Source organism: Nycticebus coucang, chromosome 6 (assembly GCF_027406575.1).
Source record: "Nycticebus coucang isolate mNycCou1 chromosome 6, mNycCou1.pri, whole genome shotgun sequence".
Classification (NCBI taxonomy): Eukaryota; Metazoa; Chordata; class Mammalia; order Primates; family Lorisidae; genus Nycticebus; species Nycticebus coucang.
The window spans coordinates 76,936,212-76,961,440 of NC_069785.1; the positions used below are offsets into that span (position 1 = coordinate 76,936,212).

General features: G+C 54.6%; 1 protein-coding gene across 4 annotated transcripts in view; it reads right to left on the minus strand.

The window, feature by feature from the left end:
* Positions 1-1,804: 1,804 nt before the first annotated feature.
* Positions 1,805-25,229, minus strand: part of STRA6 (signaling receptor and transporter of retinol STRA6) — a 29,891-nt gene continuing 6,466 nt past the window's right edge. The window contains exons 1-19 of one of the 4 annotated variants that reach the window (XM_053595824.1): positions 23,161-23,375; positions 22,293-22,416; positions 18,498-18,564; positions 18,092-18,177; positions 16,797-16,936; positions 16,435-16,458; positions 16,100-16,266; positions 14,682-14,798; positions 12,351-12,418; positions 12,090-12,166; positions 11,760-11,821; positions 10,103-10,265; positions 7,056-7,131; positions 5,964-6,097; positions 4,727-4,844; positions 4,543-4,644; positions 3,709-3,872; positions 3,245-3,400; positions 1,805-2,652 (exon numbers count right to left, since the gene is read on the minus strand). In XM_053595824.1, coding sequence (XP_053451799.1) covers positions 2,483-2,652; positions 3,245-3,400; positions 3,709-3,872; positions 4,543-4,644; positions 4,727-4,844; positions 5,964-6,097; positions 7,056-7,131; positions 10,103-10,265; positions 11,760-11,821; positions 12,090-12,166; positions 12,351-12,418; positions 14,682-14,798; positions 16,100-16,266; positions 16,435-16,458; positions 16,797-16,936; positions 18,092-18,177; positions 18,498-18,564; positions 22,293-22,416; positions 23,161-23,206 — 2,061 coding nt within the window. In that variant the 5' untranslated portion in view covers positions 23,207-23,375 and the 3' untranslated portion in view covers positions 1,805-2,482. The other 3 variants (XM_053595827.1, XM_053595826.1, XM_053595825.1) reach the window with 3 other exon arrangements.

The following is a 25,229-nucleotide window of genomic DNA, read 5'->3' on the forward strand; positions in this document are numbered from 1 at the left end:
GGGGGTGCTGACAGTGACTTTCAGGTCTCTCAGAATGGGGAGAACAAAGGGTCTCTGAACTTGGAGACCTTACAGAGCACAAAATCTGCACCAGATGTGTCTCCCTACTTCCTCCATCCTGCCCCTTTCAAGATTGAGGGAACTGCACACAGGGACAATGACCCAGTAGGAGAGGTTCTGTGACTTCTGCCCAGAGCCTCCAGAACTGCTGAGCTCAACAAAGTGGAAGCAGGAGACCAAGGAGTCTGGGGTAGCAGCTGTGAGCCTTGGTGGCTGGCCAGCTCCTCCCCCTCCTCCTGGTCCACATACGGAACCTCTTCCTTCCCCTGACCCTTGCTAGCTTGCAGCTCCTGCTGAGCTGATGTCATCAGCACCCAGCATCAAGAATGACTCCACATCTGGAGGAAGGCAGCAGGATAGAGCCAAATCCCATGTACTGTGACACCTTGGGTAAGTCACTGCCCGTCTCTGGCTTTGGTGGCCTCAGAAGTCAACTGATGTGATAAGACAGGGTACTACTTAAGGGCCAATCAACTCTGATTATCTAAGGCTATAATCCTAGTGTGATTTGGACCCTGATGTCCCTGCCTCTATTCACAGCTGAATAGCCTTGGATTCTTGGAGCAGGACCTAGACTGAAGACTGGGCCAGGGCAGCACAGGGAACACTCAGCTGTGCCCTGAGGGAACTAGCTACTCCTTGCTTTAAAGTTTTCCATGGCCCCCAGTGCCCTCCAGGTGAAGCCAACTTCCCCAGCCTGCCATTCATAGCCCTTCTGACAAGCTCCTCCGATGTTCAGCCCCATCTCTGCCTCTTCTTGGAACTGCTAATTAGTTGTTCTCATAATGCTATGTGGTGTCACCTCTGTGCACACTCTTCCCTCGACCTGGGCACCTCTGCCCTGTTCTTAGTTTGGCTACATCAGTCTTTGGGACTTGGCTCAGGCCACACCTCCTCCAGAATGCCTTCCTGGATGTCCCTCCACCCCCAGTGGGGGCCAGGTCTCCTCCCTGGTGCACACAGCTCTGGATTGGATCACACTATTGTGACTCTGTTTCCTTGTCAAGGGCAGAGACCAAATCTGGTTCACCTCTCTGTGACCCTGCAGGAAGGTCCAGGAAGATGATTTTTCAGTAGGCTGCAGTGGTATCAGAGCACGCCCTCTTTGGTCTCCTCAGGGCAACCTTAAAGGTGGGTCTGAGGTCCCGGGCCCCACCCTAGCTTCATAGGTGTTTAAGACTTAAGGAGGGCAGGAACCTGGGTGTGGAGCAGATTATTGGTCTCCACTAGTTGTGTAGATGTTTCTCGAGGCCCTGCTGACCCAGATCCATGGGGTGGCCACATCATCCCACCCTCTGTAGGCCCCTGGGGCCCCATACCCAGAGCATCTTTCCCATTAGTGCATCCCCCTACTCTACCCAGCCCCGGGCAGGGGAAGGGACTCCAATCTTCCCCAACCTCTTGTCTGCATACTCAGTCTGCTCCCATTAGGACAGCTCCCCACCATCCTCTAGGGTGGCACACCCTTGTCCTCCTCCCCAAATCTTGCCCATTCTTTAAGACCCAGAATGAGTCCTACTTCCAAAGTGACATCCATACTGCTCAGGGGTCGCATCATAGGATTCTCACTCTCTCTACCATCTAGAGGGATGCGGCTATGGGTTCTCTCTGCCCTCCACCCCTGCCCAGACCAAAATGTGATCAGAATACCCCAAGCTCACTCAGGCCCCATAAATTCAGTGATTATTTACTGATAGTGTGGGTCAGTATCCCCTGCATACCCCTCCCCCTATAAGGAGGACTGTTTCTCAGGAACAAGTTTATTACCGGGAACACACTAACCTCTTTCATAATAGCTACAGGCATAAAAACTACAAAAATATCTGGCTCTCAAAAGTGGGCAGCTCAGTACGCAGCCTGGTTTGAGTGGTGACTTGGACTGCCTTACAGGTCAGAGGCCCATGAGCCTTCCAGCCATACCCCAGAGAAGACAGGGGGAGCTGAGGAAGAGAGAAAGCCCCATGGTGGTTCCACAGTATGAAGGCCAAGGCTGAGATGGGGCTGAGCTGGAATGAAGGCTGCCCTGCCCTACCCTGGATCACCAGTCCTGTTTCAGTCTTGAGAAGGCTTCAGAGAGGTTCCACAAGACTGGTGGCAGAACCAAGGTCAGGAGAGGCCTAGATATGGCCACCACAGCTCCACTAGCTCCTGCACCAAGGGCCTAACCCAACAATTGCTTTCTCCAGAGCTCTTGTTGGCTCTCCTGAAGCCTGGGGAGCACAGTGGAGCCCGCCTGAGGCTCACAGAGTAGGCAGACCTCCACCTAGCCATGCTGATCCTGGAGCACCTGCCAGCAAAGCTGGTGCTCAGTGGAGGGGCTGCTGAGGCAGGGGGTGATGCTGGAAGACCCAGGGAGGGAGTAGGATGGTGGGCAGGAATGTTTCTCAGCACAGCAGGGCAGATGGGTCGGCCTTCCCCACCCTCAGGACTGGGTGCCATTGGCTTGGGCACCTGACAGGGCCATCTTCCGAAAGGCCTGCAGGGCTGGGTTGTGCAGCAGTGTGTAGGCCAGGCCCCAGCGGGCCCTGCCCCGGCTGACCCTGGGACCTGCTCCCTTGGCCATGGGGTCCTTTGTCTGCAGCAACTGCATCCCTGAGAGGAAGAGACCTTCTGTGAGTCACTCATCAAACACTCATCCGTGTCTCCCCAGTACCCAGACCTGAGCAGAGAGCCTGAAAATCACATGCCTAGTAAGGAGGGTGAGCCTGGGGTTTAGCTCAGAGTGGGAACTGGGGAGACTCTTCTGAGATACAGAGGGCTGTTTGTAAAGGCTTGGGATGTCACCCTGAATGTGGCAGACAGAGCGAGGGATGAGGTCTGTCAAGCCACTGGAGCTGACTTGGAGCTGACTTAGCATCCCCTCCCTACTACATACTTCCTAGGCAGTAGGGAAGGTGGAGGTCATACTCTGCAGAGGGAGGGGCGAGGGCGGCAGAGCCGGCCTGGGGTGATGGTGGGCATGACAGCCCCTTAGCAAGGCAGCCATTTCATTGTGCACATATGGTGTGTGTTCCTATCACGGAAAAATTACCCAGAGACCAGACCAGGAGGGGTGACCATGGCTGCCAAGGGAGAAAGGAAGTGAGAATTTTCCTGGCACTCGTGACATGTTGGGGGTGCTTGCCTCCTTCCTGGGAGAAGCTAAGGAGGTTCAGTTCCCCCCATTCCTAGTGGGAGTACACACCTTCTTCTTCCTCCCCTGGCCTCAGGCTGTCCTGGGGGGCTGGCGGGGTCCAGGATGGGGGGCTCCGCGCTTGCAGGAGCAGGGTGCAGAAGGCTGTCATGGCTGGATGTGACTGGCTGACCTCAATCTTCAAGAAGTTCCGGTATGTGTGGTAGCCTGGGGTAGGCAGAGAGACAGCAGTGGTGAGGGCACAGGGGCCTCTGTCTGCTGGTGGCCCCTAACACATGCACAGGGAGTGTGTGGGCATGCCGCCAGCCAAGCATGTAGACGGTTGGACACACGGCTCCACTGCATGTGGACACCTGGAGCGCACGCTGCTGGGACACACCACACCCGGAGAGCACACTGCCGCGGAGCGCAGGGGCCACGTGCTTACAGACATCTCTGGGAACTGAGCAGCACGTGGCTAGGGGCAGCGCAGCCTGAGCAGTCTCCCAGCCCTCAGCCCTGCTCAGGGACTTTACCAGGGTCAAAAGTGGCAGCTCTTGGGGGCAGCAGGCTGAGATCTGTCTGGCCGAGGTGGACGGCATTGTAGAGGGCAGAGAGGCACACTCGCCAGGCGGCTACCATGGTGCCCACCAGCACGTTGAGAGGGAAGAGAAGAAAGGTGGTTGCGTAGAGTGCTCGCCTGGGGTGGGGAGAGAAGGAAGGCTGAGGCAGGCCTCCCCAGACCCCTCCCCAGGCTCAGTGTCAGACCCAGATGCCCAGAGATATGTGTGTTTATGGAGTGCCTCCCATTTATCGGGGGTGCCTCTGTGCACCCCACCCTGTGCTGCCCTTGGCCTTCTCTCTCAGCCCACCATTCTGGGAAATAAGTGGTGTTATCCTTTTCTAGAGAAGGGAAACTTAGCCAAGGCTGAATAGCTGCTCAGTAGCAGAGTTGGGTTTGAATCTACTTGGGTCTTTCTGTGAGCCAGGTATTGCCCACCTCCCTCCTTGGGTACACTGTCTACTAACTCCAAGTCCCTGCTGGGGCCAAGGTTCTCCCAGAGCCTTGCCAGCTGATATGGCCCCTCCATTTAGAAGGAAATGAGGGCAGAACAGTGCTAATTCCTGAAGCAAGAAAGGCTGAAGGGGGTATTTCTGGCCCCATGACAGGTATGGAGAGAAGTATGTGGAATGGCTAGGCCTTTGTCTCTTTTCTCTATGGGCAAGGCAAGCTTTCTATGATCCCCTGGGATCCCTGACTGACAGAGGGAGGAGATGGTAAAGGAGGACAAAGGGCACAAAAAGAGAGAGGCACTGAAGGAGAGGAGGCTGAGGGCCTGGGGGAGCCACAAGCCCAGGGGCCACCTCACCGATTGGTCAGCTCTGGGTGTCCATGATGCGTCTCCAGGAAAAACCAGTGGGCTGCCACATTCTGCAGGATCACAGCCAGGGCCAAAGTCAGCCAGAAGGGCCTATGGGTGCGGTAGGGAGGGGGTCACTATTAGCAGCCTCTGGGAAGGGGCTCCAGAGCCAGCCACTCCTTGCCTCACTCACCACGAGGACTCCAGGAACCGCAGGAGCAGGAGGTTCCTGCCATGGAGCACCGGCATGAACACCAGGAGGGCGAGGGCCGTGGTCCCCAGGAAGAAAATGACCTGCTGCACCAGGAGCCCTGCCGGGGGTGCAGTAGCAGAGGACAGACATCAGGGCCCATGGGAGTAGATAGCCCACCTCTGCCACCCCCAAGAAGGGCTTTGGAATTTGGCAGCTCTTTTTTCAAATCCACTCTGCCTCTGCCTAGCTGTGCTGCCTTCAGCAAGTTACTTTACCTCTCTGAGCTTTGGTTTCTTCTTCTGTAAAATGGGGATAGTAGTCCCTACCTTGGAGGGCTGTTAGGATCCCATGAGATAATGTCTGGAAATTCTTTGAAAAACCATAAGTGGTTTGCAAATGTGCTTTTGCCCCAATTGCTCCAGATGATCGGGGATAAGACCACATTTTAAACAAATGTTTGCATTCCTATGGATCAGAGCCTGGCATATGGTAGGCGCCCAAGGGCTGTCTACTGAAGTAATCTGGCCGGTTGATTATATGGGATAATGTGTACAAAGGGGCTTGTGAGGTACAGTAGAGATAAAGTCCAGCAAGAAGAGAAGTTATGACTTTTAGTCCTAGTAATTCCTCCACTGCTTTATCATCTGCCTCCAGCAAGGTGAGAACTCAAGGAACTGGTGGATGGAAATCAGCCCTGGCATCAACAGCACTCTCCATTGTCAGAGTGCTTTCCTCCCTGCAGCGCCCAATGGAAGAATCTGAAACTCAGGGCTAGGAGGAGTCCTTATTTGGTTCAATTCTCTAAGGGTAGGACCCTTGTTGCAGATGCCAACAGTGCCCAAAGAACTCTGCTTCCATACCCCCAGCAAAAGGGATCTCATTACGTTTTGAGGTGACCCATTGTGGCATAGCCCTTCCTTACAGGAGCAGGAGCAGGAGCAGGAATGTACCACCCTGAACTTGCCAGTTCCAGACCTGGGTCCACCCTTCATGTAAATACTTGATGGCACCCAGGGTTCATGTTCACATGAAGGGTACCCACTTCCTAAGGGCTTCTGCACCCTCCACCTCCTGAGCTTGCTGAGGGTGGGGAAGGCTCTTGCTCCTGAATTAACCCAGCCACAGACAAACACTCAGGGGCAGCCAGGACCTCTGGAACACTTTTCCCCTCCCCTGCTGGGCTGGTATCTCAACCACGGTCTGGGCCCAGGCTGGGTGTGGGGCCAGGGAAGCTTACCGAGACAGGTAAAGGCAGTCTGGTAGGCACTGAAGCTCATCCAACAGAATATGGCTTGGCGGGAAGGATGAAGGCTCTGGGGTGGGGGCCCCAGGTCCAGGGCAGCCCCTCGGTGCAGAGCTCGAAGGTTGGCCCTAGGGTGGGAGCAAGGAAGGCAGGGACCTCAGGCAGCATACACACTCCCTAATTCTTCCTCTGGGCCAGCCTCCAGCCAGACTTCCTGTCTAATTACAACCCATGACCATCAGCAGGGAAGCCAGAGCTGTGGGAGCTCAGAGGAAGCCACTAACCCAACCTGGGCATCAGGGAGGGCTTCCTGAAAGAGGTGATGTCTGGGCAGTCTTAAAGGGTGATTAAGGAAGACAAAAGCAGGCAGAAGGCTCAACCTGGGCCAGATCAGAAAAGTGGGAAACAACAGTGAGGATGGAAGTGTCATGCAGCTCAGCCACAGGGCAGGAGGCAAGGCGGGCAGGGCTCACAGCCTTGAATACTGGGACAAGCAGGGCCAAACCTGGGGAAAAAGGTCCCTGCACAGGTGCTCTGAGTTCTGGCAGATGTCAGTTCTCTAACACTGGTGAGGTGCTAAGACCTCCTTTCCCACCCACCCTGCTCTCTTTCTGCCCAGAATCCCCCAGTGTACCTCCTCACTCACCACAAAAGGGCAAGCAAGGTGGCTCGACATTCAGCACCCACCGCAGCCTCTCAAGAGCCCTGATGCCCACCAGGCCACCCTCAAACCCACCTTCTCCTGTCAGGTCCCTCCAGCCTCTGCTCTCACCCATGCGTCCCCATCTCCTGCCTCTTCTTCCATTCCCAGGCGCAGGCAGCCCCCCAGCTGCCTTCCTGCCCCTTCTCAGAGGGCAAGCTCTACAGGCTGCTCTGAGTCACTTGTGCTGTGTCACCCAAGGGCAGCCCTAGCCCCACCGTCTCCTTCCACCCCAGTGTAGCACCACCTCTGGTACTGCAGAGGCCTGCCCAGCCTCCAACCCAGGGCTTCCCCACAGGTGCCCCTACTCCTCAGGAGTCCTGAAGGCCCACAGAACCCCTCCTCTTCTCCACTCTGCACTGGCTGAGTCAGAGCCTGCCACTAACCTGTGTGCTGCCAGCGAGCGGATCAGGACCAGGAAGGTGAGGGAGCAGGACAAGACCAAGGCCGAGATGTAGCAAACTGGAGGGCAAAGAGGAGGAACTCAGGCCTGGAGGATCTCCGAGGGGCCGCTGAGCTGCCAGTGCCAGGGTGGTGCCCTGGGGAAGTTACCTCTGCCCCATGCCCTACTCGGAGTGGAGGCCTCTTGACCACCCCCTCAGTTCTCAGATCCAGTGTAACTTGATGACTTTGGCCACCCCATCCTTCCTGGTGACATCTTGTGGCCAAGATCTGGCCCTCACTCTGGTGCTGCAGCTTCCACTGCTGCGTGACCCACTGTGGGAGACTCCATCCAACCTGGTGTCTGCCTCCAGCTCCATCATCTCTTGGCCACATGGCCTTCAGGAGGACGGTCCTTCTCCCCAAGCCTTGGTTTGCCCATGAATATACTGCTCATCCATCTCCCTAGGTAACAGGAGGCATAAAGCCCCATCTGAGACTAAGAGAGATGGAGGGGGATGTGCAACCACTTCCAAGCTGATTCAGAATGAGCTCAGGTACCTGCACTCTAGTCAGCCAACCCACAGAAGTGTTCCTGGTGCCTGTGTCCCCACCAGAAACTTGGACGGGGGAGAGCAAAAACACAGGGAAAAGACAAGCGCTTAGTCCTTGCAGCCACTGGTGCTAAAGCAGGGGTGTGTTGTGGGGGGGGGGTACTCATCACTGACAGCATGTTAGGATCACCTGGAGCTGCTAAAACTTCCCATTACACCCCGACCAGTTAAATCAGAATTTCTGCAAGTTGCACCCAGTCTTGGCTTTGTGAAAGCAGGGCCAGTGAGTCCAGCATGCAGCCAGGCCTGAGAACACTCTTCTGGGGGCTTTCTGAAGGCAGAAGCTGCATGATTTATTTATATTGGAAAAGGATCGAAATCAACCCATCAGCAACCCTCACACGGAGTGCCTGCTACAGTGGGGCTCAGACTATGCTCATCGGAGTCCCCGAGGGCTGTTTGTCAGAGATGCTGACCCCACCCTCAGTTTTCCATTCAGCAGGTCTGGGGTGGGGCTTGAGCTTCAGGAATTTCCAGGTTTCCAGGTGGTTCCCAATGCAGCCAGGGCTGAGAAACCTAGGGCCTCTCTGCCTGTCCCTGGCTCCCTACTCCAGTGCCCTGGCAGGGGCGCTTCTCTGGGAAGTAAGGGTGGGAGAAAGCAGTGTGCATGCGTGGCTCCATCCTGCTGCCTTGCCCCTTCTGGAGCCAGCTCTGCAGCAGAGGTGCATTCTGGGCCATTTGCTGCCAGGAGGTGAGGCGCCTGCTCACTGAGCCTGCCCAGTGAGTGAACAGGCTAACACAGGGTTGAAGGATTAGCAAGCCCCCTGGCCACAGGCCTGGCGTTTGATGTCCATCTGTCTACCTCCTGGATCTCTCCTCCATTATTCCCAAATGTGGGTCCTGCCAAACTCTGGCACCCCTGGAATCTTCTTTCTTTGCTGCCCCAGGGATCCTGCATGTGCCCCTATTTTGAGTCCTGCTTTGGGGACAGATCTGTCTTAGAGTCTGAGCTTTCTGTGAATCACACCAAGCTTATGGTTCAATGCCAACTGGCAGCTCTCAAATATGCTGTCAGAGCTCAGAAGACACCAGTTCCCTAGGCTAAGAATAGACCAAAGGACTCCCAGGAGCCAAACCCAGACTGCTGAGTGGCTTTGGGAAGATCTCTAACCGCCTCTCATCTGCAAACTAGGAGAGTAAAATACTTCTCTGTTTGGTCCCTGTACCCAGGAAGACCCCAAGTGGGAGAATTTTGATCTTGGAAACTGTACCATGGATTACAAACGTAAGGTGAGATGTGTAGAAGCAGCGTGTCCATGGACACATCACTTCTTTCCCTGAGCCTTAATTTCCTGCTTTGTGAGGTGGGATCAGTGATGCTGACCTAACAAAGCTGTTGCAGGTGAGGGTCTGGGCTTGGATGTGGGCTGACTTGGGCCATGGCTGCTCCTGCCTATGAGCCAGGTTAAGGCCGGCTTGGAAAATCCCCTTGGAGATGTCATTTTTGCCCACCTGGAATTTGTTACCTGTCCAGTTTGTGGGCCTCAGCAGCAGTTCCAGGGAAGCCTCTGGGGTTGGAGCTGAGGCACTCAGGAAGGTCAAGGCAGGGTGTCACTGCTTGGCCCTCTGCCTACCCTCATTCCCTGACCCCCTCCATTGCCAGCTTGCCCAGGTCTGCAGGACAGGGTGATGTTATTGGTCACGAACGGCTGCAGAGCAGCCACACCTCCACCTGCAATGCTGGCAGTCTGAGCTCCGACTGTCACATGTTACTCCTCAGAAGCCAGGATGTTCATACCAGCTGGGAGCCCCCATGTCAGTGAGGGAGCAGGCCCTATGACTCCTGACCACCAGGCTTTGTCTGAAGGTGGTAGCCAGAGCCAAAGCCCAGGTTTTAGGAGCCCTGCTGGTTGACCTCAAGCAGACCCTCCCCATCTGCCCAGTCAGGGTGCTCCCCTTCCACGGAGCTGAGGGGAGGGGCCAGGAGGTGGGAGAGGTAGGTGGCTGCAGGAGGCATCAGACCATAGAAGCAAGGCTGAGATTGTTCCCTGATGGGGAGGCTTACTGTCAGGGACAGAAGAAGAAAAGGGGATGGCACAGAAGATGAGGATGGGGAAGAGAAAGTGTGGACCCTGCCCACCCCAGCCCTTGCCCTGAGTGAGATTAGCTCAGAAATTCTGATCACCTGCCTCCTTTCCTCCTTCCCCACACTCAGCTCCCCCATCCCATGGCCTTCCTCATCTCGACACCTAGAGAGTTGGTCACAGACACTGGCGTTTGGGGTGGGAGATACCACACAGACCGACAAGGAACCAGGGCTACTGAGACAGTCCTTTTGAGTTTGATGGAAACTCCAGTTGCCCCTATTTGGAGAAGAGGCAGTCAAGACCAGAGAGGGGAAGAATGTGCCGAAGGGCCCCAGTACATCTGTTCAGGCTGGGGTGTAGCTCTGGCTTGTGTCCCCACTGTGACCCTCAGGGGCTCCCCGGAAGCCTCACCTTCCAGAGCCCACAGATAGTGCTTCACCAGCTCCACCACCTCCTGCCTGTCCTCTGAGAGCACGATCCCAAAGCCGGCCAGCAGATAGGAGACGTCTGTGGTGACACCTGCCCTCACCTTCTGTATGGTGGGTACCACGCCCACCAGGAGCAGCAGGGCCACCTGGAAGAGCCCCACAGTGAGGCTCTCAGTGTCTCTGTGCTGCCAGGGGAGACCCCGGGGGAGACACTGGCAGCACAGTGTCATAGCCATATGCCCACTGCCCATCCAAGTGTTCATATCTGTCCCTTAGAGCAGGATCCTCATGCTTCCAGACAGATGCAATTGTGAGCTCACAGGCCAAAAAGAGGCCTTTGAGCCCCTCAGCTGTACACAGTGGGATTCCATATCTGTGGGTGCCACAGCCAACCAATTCAACCAACTGCAGATCAAAAATATTCAGGGAAAAAACCCACAATGAAAAATAACAACAATCAGGAATAATTCCAATTTTAAAATACAGTGTAACAACTATATATGTATGTATATATGTACAGCATTTACACTGTATGAGGTATTATAAGTAACCTAGAGATGATTTAAAGTGTACAGGAGGATGTATGTCAGTTGTATGCAAATACTATGTCATTTGCATTATATCAGGGACGTGAGCAACCATGGATCTTGATATCTGCAGGGGTCCTGGAGCCAATCCCTATGGATACCGAGAGACACCTGTATCTATACCCTATCTATCACTCTATCTATCATCTATTTAAACTTCAGAATATAAAATTTCTAAGTTTTGTATGTTGGAGAAAGCAAATGAGTACAAGAATTAAAGCTAGATAGACCTGGAATCTAATGTTGACTACCCTGACACATTAACTGTGTAGGAACTTGGCCAAGTCAAATTCATCTCTCAGAGCCTCAGTTTCCCTCATCTGTAAAATGGAGAAAATCATTCCTACTTCAGAATTTTAATTTTATTATTATTTTTTTGTGTGTGTGGAAGTGGTGTTTATTATATTAGCTCACTAAATCTTTTTTTTTTTTTTTTTTGTAGAGACAGAGTTTCACTTTATTGCCCTCCGTAGAGTGCTGTGGCAGCACACGGCTCACAGCAACCCCCAACTCCTGGGCTTAGGCGATTCTCCTGCCTCAGCCTCCCGAGTAGCTGGGATTACAGGCGCCTGCCACAACGCCCGGCTATTTTTTTGTTGCAGTTTGGCCGGGGCTGGGTTTGAACCCGCCACCCTCGGCATATGGGGCCGGCGCCCTGCTCACTGAGCCACAGGCGCTGCCCCTAGCTCACTAAATCTTTCCAACTATTCAAAGAGGAAAGCAATTCTGTTTCCTCCATTTTACCTATAAACTAACAGGTTCAGGGAGATCAAAGGACCTGCCCAAGGTCTCATAGGAGTTAAGTAATTGAACTAGGATTAAAGTTCATGTTTATATGGATTTTAGAACTCATACTCTGAGTCACAGTATAAGTCCAACAAGAGTTAACACTGCCGCCCTTGTGCATAGGCCGCATTCCCAAGATGGCCAGAAGCATCTGGCCAGGATTCAGGGTGGGACATTTGGAGAGCTGAGTTGGGCCTGAGCTGTTCCAGGCTCGGGATTGAGGGCAGGGGTCCAGGGGCAGATGGCACTACAGGGGGCAGAACATACCTGATAAATTGCCGTCCCTGTCAGGGTGGCTGAAAGCACCAGCTTCAGGGGGAGGCGGAATCCTGCATCCCCAAAAGAAGGGGCATGGTGAGCAGCACCACCCAGGCCCAGGAGCCCTCACCTCTCCCCAGGGGCCCAGAAAAAAAGTCAGGGCTCCCAGGACTCTGAACCACCAAGGTCAGGCCAGGGTCTTGCCCTCGCCCTGAATTAGGAGTTGTCCCTTCTGATGACAGGATTCTGAGGAGCAGGAGCGAACCTTCTATTGCAGCTGTTCTATGCAAGGGAGGGTGAGGTCACCTGTCACTCTGGGCCTTGGGTCCCACCCCTTACCTCTCTGTGGAGTGTAGATGTACTGCCTGAAGCAGCTCCAGGCCCAAGACAGGCACCCATGCTTGCGGGAGTGGGAGCTGTAGAAAGATGCCGGTAGTGGTGTAGCCCTCAGAAGCCCCTGCCCCAGGACAAGTCCTGGAGTTTGGTCACTCCTCATCTCTGCCCCTCCCCTGCTGCCCAGTGCCACTCTCCCACACACGCCTGCTAACTGGCCCTGTTCCCTAGCCCCTTTCCCCCGCCCCAGCAAGGTGAGGACCTCACCTTGTCTCCAGCTTCTTCCTGCAAAGAAGGTTCCTCAGATATTCCTCAGAGTAGCGGCTCTGCAGCCCCTGTGGAGACAGACAAGCAGAGGAGCAGATGACACATGCCTGGAGCCATGCCTGGGGCTCTGGCTCAGGGTCCTAGAATGTTCACCAAGTAAGTGCTCTGCAAAATGCTCTTGGCTGTGGTAGTGGTGGTGGGTGTGAGGCAGCTGACCTGTGGAGGTGAGATGCCTGCCCATAAAAACTGCCTTTTTCTTTGTCACAAATACAAGGCCAGTTGGTCTCCTATGGAAAAACCCTCAGTGCTGGGAAGTTCTTCCTAAAATCAATCTCCAGCTCTCTCTCCTGCTTTACTCAGTTGCATCTCACCACTGCTTTTCTTCTAGCCCTCGGGCCTCTGCTGTCTGAGAATGGGGTGATAGAGAGCCTATGTCCCATGGGCACGTCCCTGCCCAGACACAGGATGGGGTCATTCCAGGTTAGACACCCAGGCCTCTCCTCCCGCTTCTACTGAAGAGAGATCACAAGGTGGCTGGATTTGTCTAAGCCACATTCCAGGCCTTAAGCTGCCTGGCAGAGGCTTGTGGAAGGATGGGGTGAGTGCCTGCCTAGTGTCACCTATTGCCATGACAACCCTGGATCCAGGGCAGGAGTGGGTCAGCACAAAGCTTGATCTGGTCCTTTGAGACTTAAACCTCTTTGACCAAAGTCCAAAGAAGATTTTGTTCTTCTCAAGACTTGGGAGGAAAGGCTTGCAATGGCAGGAGAGGTGAGGCAGAGGAAATCCTAGAAGAGGCACTGTGTGTCCCCAGGGAGCGTCCCCTCTTCTGAGCCAGCTGTAAACATGAGGGGACCGTGATTTCTTCAGGAGACTATGAGCACCTGGGTAGGAGTTATAAGTCTTCAGAAGCCACACCAAAGCCAAGAGTCAGTGGGCCTCCTCAGTCCAGAAGGACCTGTTGGGGACCCAGGGCTGCCCCTTGGGGACCTCTTGGCCTCTTCTCTTCTCACTGTCCATCCCCCCTCAGAGTCTTACTCATTCTCTAGCTTCGGTCTGACAAAGCCCAAGTTAAGACCTGATCCCAACCCCTCTGCTGACCTCCAGACCTCGAGCAAGGCACGTACCCATGGCCACGCATCACCACAGGGGCCCCTGCTCTCACCCAGTTTTCCAGCCAGCATCTGGCTCCACCACCTGCCTGCTGTCTGCCTGGATGCCTCCCACCAGCCTTTCCTTCATCCGCCCTATCTGGACAGGAGCCAAGCCCTCTGGCCTCTGTGTCCTCAGCCTTTTTGAGCCCGTCGATCTTCCCCTTTGAGGGCCTCATGGGAGTTTTCCTCTTCCTCCCCTCTCGCCAGGAAGGGTTAGTCAAGCTGCCTGCACGTGTTCCCGTGGCATTCAGAGCAGCCCGCTGTGTGTTTACATTGCACTGCATGTCTTTGTCCTGCATTTCCCCCGGGTCCCCCACCTCACCAGGACCTCCTGGAGGTCAAACACAGGTCAGCCAGCTCTGGTCCACAGCATGGAGCTCAGGGTCTGACCCAGGGTAGGTGTATGCAAGACTTACATACACAATAAGATCACAATATCTTTTAAGAATTCTCTCTTACTACTGTGTATTCATCTGTCCATCCACCCATTCATTCATCCATCCACCCATCTATCTAAAAATTCAAAAATATTTGCTGAGTACTATTATGGGCTAAGACCTGTCCAGTCATGCAAACAAGACATGAACAAAACAAAGCCATCTCTCTGCCCCTTTACTCGCGCTCTTTCCTGTGTCTACCTTGCCTTCCTGTTCGTTATTCCTTCCCTCTCCAGATCCTCCCTGTCCTTCAGGCCTCAATAAAGTCTACCTCCTCTAGGAAGCCTTCCAGGACCTCCCCTTTTTTTGGTATTATCCAATTATGTCTACCCTGGAGTTGATTCCTAATGCAGTTCTGCCTTAGTGATTCCTGCGTCTCTTCAGCACGTGCAGAACTTGGATTAGGGAAACGGTTCCAGGCCTGTCTCATTTCTCCATCTGGATCCTCCGTTTCAAAAACAGAGCTATGACGTTCCTGTCTTCTGACCCAGTTCCCCTTTGAGTCCCCACTAGTCAGATAACACAGTGCCTCAGGTATCTTGGGCTCAAGTCAAGAGCGCAGTCCAGCCTTTGCCTGAGGGACTAAGCCGTCTCTCCATGACACAACAGACATTTTCTGAACACCTGCAATGTGCTGGCCCCCTACCAAGCATGGCCGTATACATAGGACCACAGATGGGGGTAATCTGGGGTAACTTGGGTGCTGAGCAGGGGCCCACCCCAGCCCTGTGCCCCTTTACCTCGAAGCCTGTCCTGTGGCTGAAGCTTCTCACCAGCTGCACCGGGTACCAAAGGCTCAGGAATCCAAGGCCCAGAAGGAGAGGCAGGGAGGCCAGCAGGGAATAGTACTTATAAATCTGGACAGAAAGACACCCAGACAGACCTACCTTCTGCCTTCTTCCCCCAACCAAGAACCAGTCATCCATTTCCCTTCCCACCTCACACTGGGGCCCTGAGGATGGTCTGGGCAGGGGCCCTGGGAAGCCTTCTGGGTCTTTGTCTCCCAACTCTGCCACCCTGCTCACTTCCCCTTCTCAGGCCCTGCAGAGGTGCTCACCCCTCCCCCAGACTCCCATAGGCCTGAGAGGAGAGAGGAGTCCACCAGATCCCCTCCTGCCCACCCCCGGGTGCTAGAATGAGGCCAGAACAGAGGATACCCATTTTCCCTGGCTTCACATTTCTGGACTATTAGCACACAGGCTCCTGCAAATCAGGCAAAAGCCTCATTTTGCCCACATACAGTATGCAAGCTGGGCATCAGGAAAGCACATGCCCTACCTCCGAGGACCAAAGTCTTCCTGGAGTCGAGCCCCTTATATTACATATTCGTTCATTTATTTGTTAACCCAGCATGTTATTATTCCAAGTTTAGCACGAGCCAGGTTCCAGGTGATGAAAAAGACCCACCAAGTCCACCAGCTCAGAGCAACCATCTAATCTTTACCTCTACCCTGAGGGATGGGTGGTGTTATCACCTCCATTCACAGTTGGGGAAACCAGTCTTAGGTAACATTGTTTCCTCAAGGCACTGCACCACCTGGAGTCATTTTGTTTATCGTGTTTCCCCAAGGATTTAGTTTTGTCTTTTTCATGGTAGTAGTCCAATGCCCAGAAATGTCTCTGGTACAAAGTGTGTGCTTCAGTGTGTTTGTTGAATGAATGAATGGGTGAGTGAATGAATGAAGTAAGTAAAGCTAGGCTTAAACTCAGGTTATCTAGCTCTAAAGTCTGTACCACCATTCTTTGGGTCTAGATGGGCAGCTTCACACTCCAGCCAGCAGTCAGTGAACTGGATTCTGAGGTTCTAGAATTCTCCTTTTGGCCCTTCGAGACCATCTCCCAATTCAGCCCTGGCAGCCTCTATCCCTCTTCACTTCCATCTCCACTCCAGCCTGACCAAAGGCAGTCTGGGAAATCACTAATGGGTTTCCTCTTCTTGGTCTGCCCGTGCTGCCCTTCTTGTTCCCTTCTAGACTGGAAGCTCCTGAGGGCAGGACCCAGCTGCTTATACCCTGCTCCTCCCACAAGAAGCTGAGCTTGGAACAGGCCTGTGTGTGAAGATGTGGAATCCCATGTGAGAGGAGGCAGGGAAGCCTCAGACACAAGAGGAACAGACTGTGCGCCCCTCTGCCCTTGGCCCTTGTGAGTCAGTGGTTACCTGGGGTGCCTGGGGACATTCTGCCCTCTGCCAGATCTGGATCCCCAGGTGGGCCCAGGACAGTATGCTGCCGAGCACGTGTGCAGCTCTGTGGCCAGTCGAGGCACAGGAGGCCAGGGGGTAGTAGAGGGCAGCGTAATAGAGCAGGCCTAGCATCTTCTGGGGCCCTGGAAGGTGAAACAAGCAGAGACCCAAGCTGGGAGGACAGAAGTGGGGCCTGGCGGGAGCCCACCCAAGTCTTTCTCCCATCTCCAGCTTCCAAGCCCCTCAGCGAGTTCAGTAAGCAAGAGCCCTGAGTTCAAATCTGACTAGTATCAGCTCTGTGAGCAAGTTACCTCTTGGAGTCTCAGTTTCCTCATCTGTAAAATAGAAATTTTCATGTATTAGTATATTAGCAAGGACAAAATGATCAGGTTTATATACAGTGCTTAGCATAGTGCCTGAGTAAGTGCTTAATAAATTAAACTACTACTTTATTGTCGTTTCTATCTCTGACTCCCAGTTCCCTCCACTATAAAATGGGGCTAATATCTGTGCTATGCAGAGTCACTGTGCAGACTTGATCTAAAGAGGTCAAGCTGCTGGCCATCGACAGCCTTTCCTGTTACCATCACTTCCTTTAGTCAAGCTTAATGCCCCTCGACCCTCCCCACCGGTCCCATCAAGGCAGCCACAAGGCCTCGGCCACACTGGGTACCTTGGCTAGGTGGCAAGGCAAGGCTCAGGAAGGGCAGCGGGTCCTTGTCTGGGAGCAGCAAACATAAGGAGCTGAAGAGGGCCATGAAGACGGCAACAGGCACTGTCCGGGGCCTGTCCCCAGCCAAGAAATCCACAGGGCTGGACAGAAGCAGGGACAGGGTAGGAAGGAGTCACTTAGCCTCCTGCAGCCTCATTACCACAGGTTGTGTTCTATAAACCAGGGGATGGAGTCAGTCTCACTTTCCAGACAGGAAAACTGAGGGTCCTTCATTCATTCATTCCATAGATAATTGTGGAGCTCTGAGCCCTGTGGCAAATGGGCTCAGGACACACATGCAGTGGGAACAGGCCATAGCTCCACCCACCCTGGATGCTCCAGGAAACAGCTGCCCCCATACTGATCGGTCTGTCTGGGCTGGCAAGCCTTCAGAGAGCTCAGCGAGTCACAACATCCTTGTGTAACTGCCGCCGCCCTGGGCTGGGCGTGGACCCAGGGCAGAGGGTAGACAGCGGGCACGGCTGTCTCAGGCTTCGCCCCTCTGGGCTCAGGGCAGGCTGCTCAGACCTTCTGCTCTGCATTCCAGCTGGAGCTCAGGCTCTGAGAGCTCTATCCTGCTTCATTCCCCGCCTCCAGCATGTCCACCCTCAGACAGGGCAATCTCTTTCCTGAGCCAAGCAGAGATCCCAGGCTGGTTCCCCACAACGCCAGCACAGCAGGACCCACCCCAGTGGGCAGCCCAGGTCTGGGGCGTGAGGCTGCCTACATTGGGCTCCACCCACCACCTCCCACAACCCTTTGGTCTCTACCCCACTAGCCTGTGAAGTCCCATCTTCCTGGGGTCGTGCCTGTCCTGGGCTCTGATTCCAGCCATAGGGACTAGAGTTATTCCCTCCTAAATCTTTTAAGCATCGGGGTCAGATGACACCCCTAAGGAAAGGGGAGAGTCGGGATGGTGCTGAAGTAGCCATGGTCAGTCCAGACACTGAGGGCTGGCAGAGAAGTCACAGCCTGGAGCTGGATCCAGTAGCGCTCCTGTGTCTGCGCTCAAATCCCCTCTCCCCATATCCTGGGCAATAAGAGCAGTTGGGCCTGAACACATCCCTCCCCCACTCTCTGAGGTCCCTAAACTAAACCTAGAGATGGGGTGAAATTGAAGAAAGCCCCTGGGCTGTGAGGTAGGGGTGACCCTGAAGCCAGACCTGGCTTTTAAGTACTTGATGAATCACCCGTCCTCCCAGAGTGGCCCTGTCAGCTGGGCCCCCTGAGTGGGGTGCCCAGGTCATGACACCAACCTGGGCAGGCCTGGCCTGCCACGCCCGCAGTCGGGCCAGAGCTGGCGGCGCCTCACTAGCATGGCCAGCAGCAGCAGTGCGAGGATCTGAAAGGAGAACACAGAAGAGGGCTCAGGGTCCCCAGGCCTTCCCCAAGGGGGCTGAGTCTGAGGGCTTGGACTCAGACCCCAGGATAAACCCCATCTTCCCAATGCACACTTACGTGGCATCTTGGGGACTGGTTAAGAGGTGGCAGATGTCTGGGAAGTTAGATTTGGCCTGCATCCTAGTTTGGGTTCCCACTGTGGGAGAACTCCTAGATTCCCCCTTCTAGGGTCCCCCCTCACCAACCCCAGCAGGAAAATACAAGCCCTTCGCCCACGCTGGGAGCAGGTTTCAAGTCAGGTTAGACTCAGGTTGGACTCACCGAAAGTGAGGCCAGGCAGGCATGGTGCAGGCCAGAGGACACACTGGGGTGACAGGAGGGCACTGTCCTGCAGAGCAAGCAAAGGCCAGCTTAGGTCTAGGTAGGGCCCCTTGGGTGCACAGATGGGACTGGCATCCAAGGTTGTATACACTGAGGCTCACTCCTCAATCCTCTGACCCTCTGATCCCTCCCACACCAGCCTGCCTCAGGCCACTTTCTCGGGGTCATTTTGGAGCCCTCATGTTGCTATAGTGTGCCAGCCCCTTGCCGAACTATGGGTTTATAGGGTAACAAAGACAGGAGGCTCCCAGGGGATGCAGATTAGGCCAACTCGGCCTGAATGCCTCTTTTTTGCTCACCCAGATGCTCCCTATCCCTAAAGACCCATTTCATTCCTCCCCCTCCAGGAAGACTCCCTGACTGCTCTGGCTTCACAGGTCTCTTCTCAGAACTGCTGTTAAGCATACACCTGGGTCAAGCAATCAAGTAATTGGTATCTAAGACTGGTCTGTGATTGAAATGATCTTCTCTGATCCCCCTCTTTTCTTATTTTCTTCTCATTAAGAGCCTTCACGTGCAGCTCGACAGGCTGCATGCTGCCCAAGGATGCCTCCCCTCCACCGACGAGAATGAGTAAAGTCTGAGACTCAGGCCACACTACTCACCAAGCCCTGTGCACCTACTGAGCTGAACATACTTAAAAAGGAGTTCTTTTTTTCTAATTCCACAGAGGCAACCTATATCCTGGCAGAGGTCCTGCTCTCGCCTTGGCTGAGCACAGAGGTAGGCCCATTGTGGACATGAGATCAGTGAGGACAGTGAAGGCCTCAACTTCCCTGGCTAGGTCATGTGGTGGAGAAAGGAGGTTAGCTCAGCGCTGAACCTGGGCCTGGGAGAGCAGTCTGGACTGGGTCCCCAGGGAGGAGTAGATTTCCAGATTTACCCAGCTTAGGCCTGGGAATGCCAGAGAGATGATGGCAGTGTTATCAAGGCCACAAGGTCTGGTGACAAGGACCTTAGATGGGGAACCAAGCTACAGTCAGGTTCTGCGTGCCCAGGAGGCTCTGTCTGCCCACCTGGGCACCCTCCCATTGTGTGGAAAGGAGGAACCAAGGTTGCATCTTCCCCATGAGCTCGGAGCGCTGGGCCCCTCTGCTGGGACAGCCCAGTCTCTCCTGTTTGCCGCTCTTTCAGGAAATCCCAGAGGGTGAGCAGTGGGAAAGAAACCAGTCACTTAGGCTTGTCCTTGAGGTGGAGGGACAGAGTAAGTCCTTTCTGTGGAACTTCTTGGCCCGAGCAGAGCTTACCTCTCCCTCTCCCAGAGCAAAACTGGGGGCAGCGCCCATAGCTCAGTGGGTAGGGAGCTGGCCACAAACACCAAGGCTGGCAGGTTTGAACCCAGAGCAAAACTGGGCTCATGGATAGAGTAGGTGCCACGTAGGGGGTCAGGTTCCCACTGCCTGGGCTCAGGCCTCGCACTCTCCACTTCCAACTCTGAGCCCTCTCACCATGATGTGTGTGGCAGGGTCTAGGCTCCTGCCTAGCCCCTCTCAGCCTGCATCTCACATAACTACGCCCTGCTCCACCCTGTCACCCTGGGCCCAGCCAGGTTAGGGACTCGGTAAACTGTCCCTGGAGCAGCTTGACCATTTTTCTGGGGCCCTCACCCCCAAAACCAGGAGTCACCTCCACCTCTGGGGATTTCCTCCACTGTCCTGTCTGGGGGAAACTGGCCCTTTCTGTACCACCTGAGGTCTCCGTCTGCCCCCTCAGCTCAGTGTGTCCATTCCACAAGCAAGTGTTTGATGGCTCATGGACATGTTTTGTGCTGTGGAAAATGCGGGAAGGCACAGTCGCAAAGAACAACGTGGGGGAGGGCAGTGGGCTCCATCCCAACACCCACAGGCAGGTGCTACAGGACGCAGAGGAGGGAGAGGAACTTCGGGCACCTGATTTGAGCATCTCTTTAGACAAAAATGGGGGAAGGTATCTCCATGGAGCGGAAAGAGCAGCGTGGCAGGGACCGAGCCAGGCTTCTAGTCTGAGTGCAGCCCGGAGCTCAGATGAAACCCTAGGAGGCCACGAGGGTGTTTGAGCCATTGAGTGCTCTGGATTTAGAAAATTTCTGTGGCTGAGTCTGTCTTGGCTACTATCATTGGTGCCCACCCACCCCAGCTCTGGCCTGACAATGGTGGAGCACTCTGAGGCACAGCTGAGAGCTCCGGAAGTCCTCAAAGCTTTGATGTACCACATCCCTCAGATGTCTGACTCACAGAGGGAGAGGTGAGTCCAAGTTCATCTCCTTGGGATTTCCCTGAATTCCCAGCTTCCTACTCCCACCTTTGGAGCCAGAAGGATGGCCGGTGGTTTGACTTGATTTGGCTAAGTAAGTAGATTCCAACAAATGTCTTCATCCTTACAAGTGCCATGCCCTGCAGTGGGAGAAGAGAGCTAGATGCCACCCACATTAGGGACAGCACTTCCCATCACCAAGTCCCTGCCATGCACGCAAATGCATTCTGACATGATATCTGAATAGCCAGCTACAGAGCTGGCTGCAAGCACCTGGCCCCCAGCCAGTGCCCCAGACTGAGGCTGCCAAGGTCACAGCTTCAGATTAGGGCCATAACCTAGGTTAGGATCTTCCTCCTCATGGGGTTCCTGGCCCTCCCCACTCTGCTCCCTCCCAGCTCCCATAAGCACAGAAAGGACACAAGGAGCTCATAGGCACTCAAGGTCAACCAGGGAAGATGAGTGGGGAGCACACCCTTGCTGGCAGCAGTCTGTTTTCCAGGTGGTCAGAGCCCTGAGTCCTCCAAACAACCGCTCCTTCCTTCAGGCCTGGGTGGGGCCTCCATCCCTGCAGGGTGACCCAAGCCCAGCCAGGCTGCAGCCCCAGCCCCTGGGGAGGCACGCAAGAATTTTTCCTTCTCCAGTTTCAGGTTTTTATGGAGAACAGATGTGCACACATCTGGCTCAAAAATCCCCCAGCCTCACCTTTCCAGTTCCTCAAATCCTCAGACAGAGCAGAGAGGCCCAAGATGGGGCCAGGGTCAGAAACAATGGGATAGAACTGAGCTCAGGGTCCCAGGCAATCCAGGGGTCTTGGCAGCAGGTTGGGGGCATAGAAAGGCCCAGCGCCCTTGCCAGCATGCCCAGACCAAACAAAGGTAGAAAGTTCTGGGTAAAGCAGCCGTGGCTGGGTCCCCAGGTCCCTCCCTCCTCTGGGGTGGCCTGAGCACTCTTGCTAAAGACAACAGGCCCTCCTCATCCTCCTGGAGACACTGAAACCATCCAAACAAAAGCCATGCTTTCTTCCACCAGTTCTCTGCCTGCCCCCACCATACTCCCCAGGGTGCCCAGAGAACCTGCCATACCCCAATGATTACCACACAGACCAGTAACACCTCAAAGGCAGGCCTACTTCCCTCAAGTCCCCCAGCTTTCCCCATCCTGGCTATGGGCCTGGATCATGCAGGGTGCCACACAGATCTGCTGGACCTGAATCTGCAAAGATAAAGCCCAGGGATCTGCATTTTCAACACAGCACACAGGTGCTTTGTAAGTGACCAGCCTGGCCCAGGTCTCCCACCTCAAGCATCTTAACAGCAAGGACAGGGGTGTTGCTGTCATGTAACAGATATGGAGACTGAAGCCCAAAGAGAATGAGACTTGCTCAAGATCACACAGCAAATGAGTGACAGAGCCAGTCTTAGCAGCCCTTGCCCTCCCCCCAGTGGTAACCTCTACCACACCCCACTCTGGTGGCCACAGAGTCGGGGCCTCCACACTCACCCGTCTGGCTGGAGCCCCTCATCCCCCTGGGGCTCATCGATGTACCAGTTGTCATAGTCGCCTGCAGAGGAGGTCTGGTTCCCGGCTGCCTGGGAGGACATTTTCGGTCCTTCTCCTTTGACCCCTAGATAAGAGAGAGAAAAAAAAGAAACCAAAAAAAAAAAAAACCAAAAAACCCACTACAGATGTGAAAAGAGGCTTAAAAAAAAAGAGAGAAAAAGAAAGGAAGAAAGAAAACCCAAACAAAGAAACATTTCTCTTTAATCCTAAAGGTTACTTTCTTGCTTTTAGTTCTCTGGGAAAAGCCCGTCTGGGATTGAGATCCCGGGCAGGCGGGCACGGAGGAGGGGAAGGGCCTCTCCTGTCCCCTCCCGTCCCGTCTTGCCCATTCTCGCCTGGTCCTGCAGAGATAGCTATCCTCTCGGGGGTTGTGTGCACCCCTTCAGCGTCCCTGGGGTCTTGCTGGAACTTCTGCCTGCCTGACCAGCTACCACCAGGCCTTTGTTCAAAGGACCATTTTCAAAGAAGGTTAGCCCAGTCCGAGCTGTCCAGAGACCCTCCCTTCCTTTCCCCTCCCCAAGCCCACCTAGACGGACCCACAGACACACCAGAAGGGAGGACCAGAGAGGAAGGCACCGTAGAGATGAAAGGGTGGGCGGGCCACAGTCAGTTCTGCACGGCCTGCCCTCCCCACTGGGCTCCTGCCCCTCCCCGCTCTCTGGGGTCCTGCCCAAGCCCCCACTTTGCTCAGGCTCCCTTCAGCCCCTCCCCCAGCCTCAGCCTACCCCTCTGGGGGCCCCAACTGTATTGGCAGCGGAGCCCTGGAAGTGTGGCCAGGAGGCGCCAGCACCTGGCTTCACACACATACCTGCCTCCAGCGCCTGCTCTGGGGCACTCGGACAGTGTCCCCACATCTGCAGTGCCCCAGCATTGCGGTAACCCAAAGGAGACAGACCACTGCAGTGGGCCGGGTACAGAAGCAGGGACAGGGAGTCTGTTCATTCCTCCTCCTGTGGCTTTCATGAAGGAGGCAACATGTGTCTCACTAGAAACCCTTTCTGTTCCTACAACTTGATTTCACAAGGCGATAACTCACCCCTGTGAGGCGGATGTTCTTTAAACACGAACCAGACCCAAGGGTAGGCAGAGGAGCCCCGCCTGCCTCCTCCTCCTCCTCCTCCTCCTGGAGTGTGGGGGAGGGGTGAAGGTTCCTCCTCATCCTCCCTCCCCTCCCCTCGGGAGCCAGGCCAGACCCCTGGCTCAGCCTGTTACCTCTCCCTAGACCCAGAACAGAAGAAGGTGCAAGGTGCAGAATAAAATAGAGAGCCGTTCTCAGTCTCTAGCCCTAGGGGGAGGCTCAGGCCCCCTGAAACTTTGAGGGTCTCTATCCTTCAAGCTCCACAAAGGGCTTGGGTCATGGCCCTACCCAGCTAAGACATTCATTCAACAGCTTTTCTGAAAAGACAGTCATTCACTTATTCTGTTAACATAAATTTATTGAACACCTACTATGTGCCAGCACTGTTCTGGGCCCTAGTACCTGAGAGATTCCAGTTTGGTGTGTATGGGGTGGAGCAGAGGCAACTAAGTCAATAGCCGGAGGGTTACATGGGGAAGGCCCTGGGTGATGTGGGAAACTGAATTGGGATAGAGAGAACTGGTTGTGGGTGGTGGCTGGGTGGTTGGTGAGGGATTCCTGAAGAAAATAACCTTTCAGTGGCGGTCCGCAGCGCAGGGACATGTCAGCTGAGCAGAAGGTGGTGGCGGACTGAAGGGGGGAGTCGGGGGAAGTTTGTGTCCAGCAGAGGGAACAGCACAGGCAAACACTCAGGATAAACAGGGCTTGAAATCCTAAAGGCTCTATTCCACACTCCTTAGCCAGGCCCACAGGGCAGGTTTAGGGCCTGAGGGCTGGTCAGCCTTAGTCCCTCCCACTCCTTCCCAAATGGCCCCTCTTCCAGGAAGAGGGCTCTGGCCCCCTCCCCCATCCCACAGAGATGTCAGTGTCTGCTGACTCAGAGCTGAACCTGAACTTTGATATAATGGAGAAGCCCACAGTGGGCCCTCTGATCCCTGGGATTTAGGGTAAAATTTGCCTCTCAGGCCTGAGTGGGAGCTCCCTGAGGGCAGAAGTCTAGCCCTTCCTTCCTTCTTCCCTCTTTCCCCTAATGCTCAGTGTGTGGCCCTAGGATCAGAGTGACTTTGGAAACTGAGTTTGGCAAAGTCATTGATTGTTATGGTAACTATTGTTCATCCCTGGGCATGTCCCTGTCCCACATAGCTGTGCAGTCCCCTGGGCTTCACCAGCTGGGCTTCCAGAGACCTCAGAACCACTCACTGCTTGGGGGTCCCAGACCTTTATCACAGGGAGCAACAAACTCCTATGTCATTTCAAATCTCCTTGTGATAACAACAATGGGAGTCCTGTTCCAGACAGGGAGCTCACCCCCCTACAAAGCAGAGAGGTCTGTGGTGGGTCTCTCCGCTGATCAGAAACCATGTACTTGCTTGGAAGGAGCTTAACTGCCTCCCTCAGGCTGCTTTGTTCATTCATTGATTCAACAAATGCTCCCTGCACACTGATTCCATGCCAGGTGCACCCTACATGCTGACGGTGCAGCAACAAGCAGGGCCCTGCACCTCATGGGGCTTAACACGCAGCAGGGGAGACAAAACAATTGTCATGAGTGCTGAGAGGGAAAAAAGTGGGGGAAGAGAAGACAGGCAGATAGGAGTTGTTTTAGACATGATAGTAAGAGAAGCCGTCACTGAGGACGTATTACTTGTAAGAGAGGGAGGTTCTCAAGGGCACTGGGGAGGGGCGTTCAGGCTGCCCAAAGGAGCCTCCATCAGCTCAGGCTGGCAAAAGGGGACCCCCAGCCAAGCCCAGGCTCAGAGCCTTCCCCACAGCGCCCCCTCCCTCCTCCAAATCCTGTT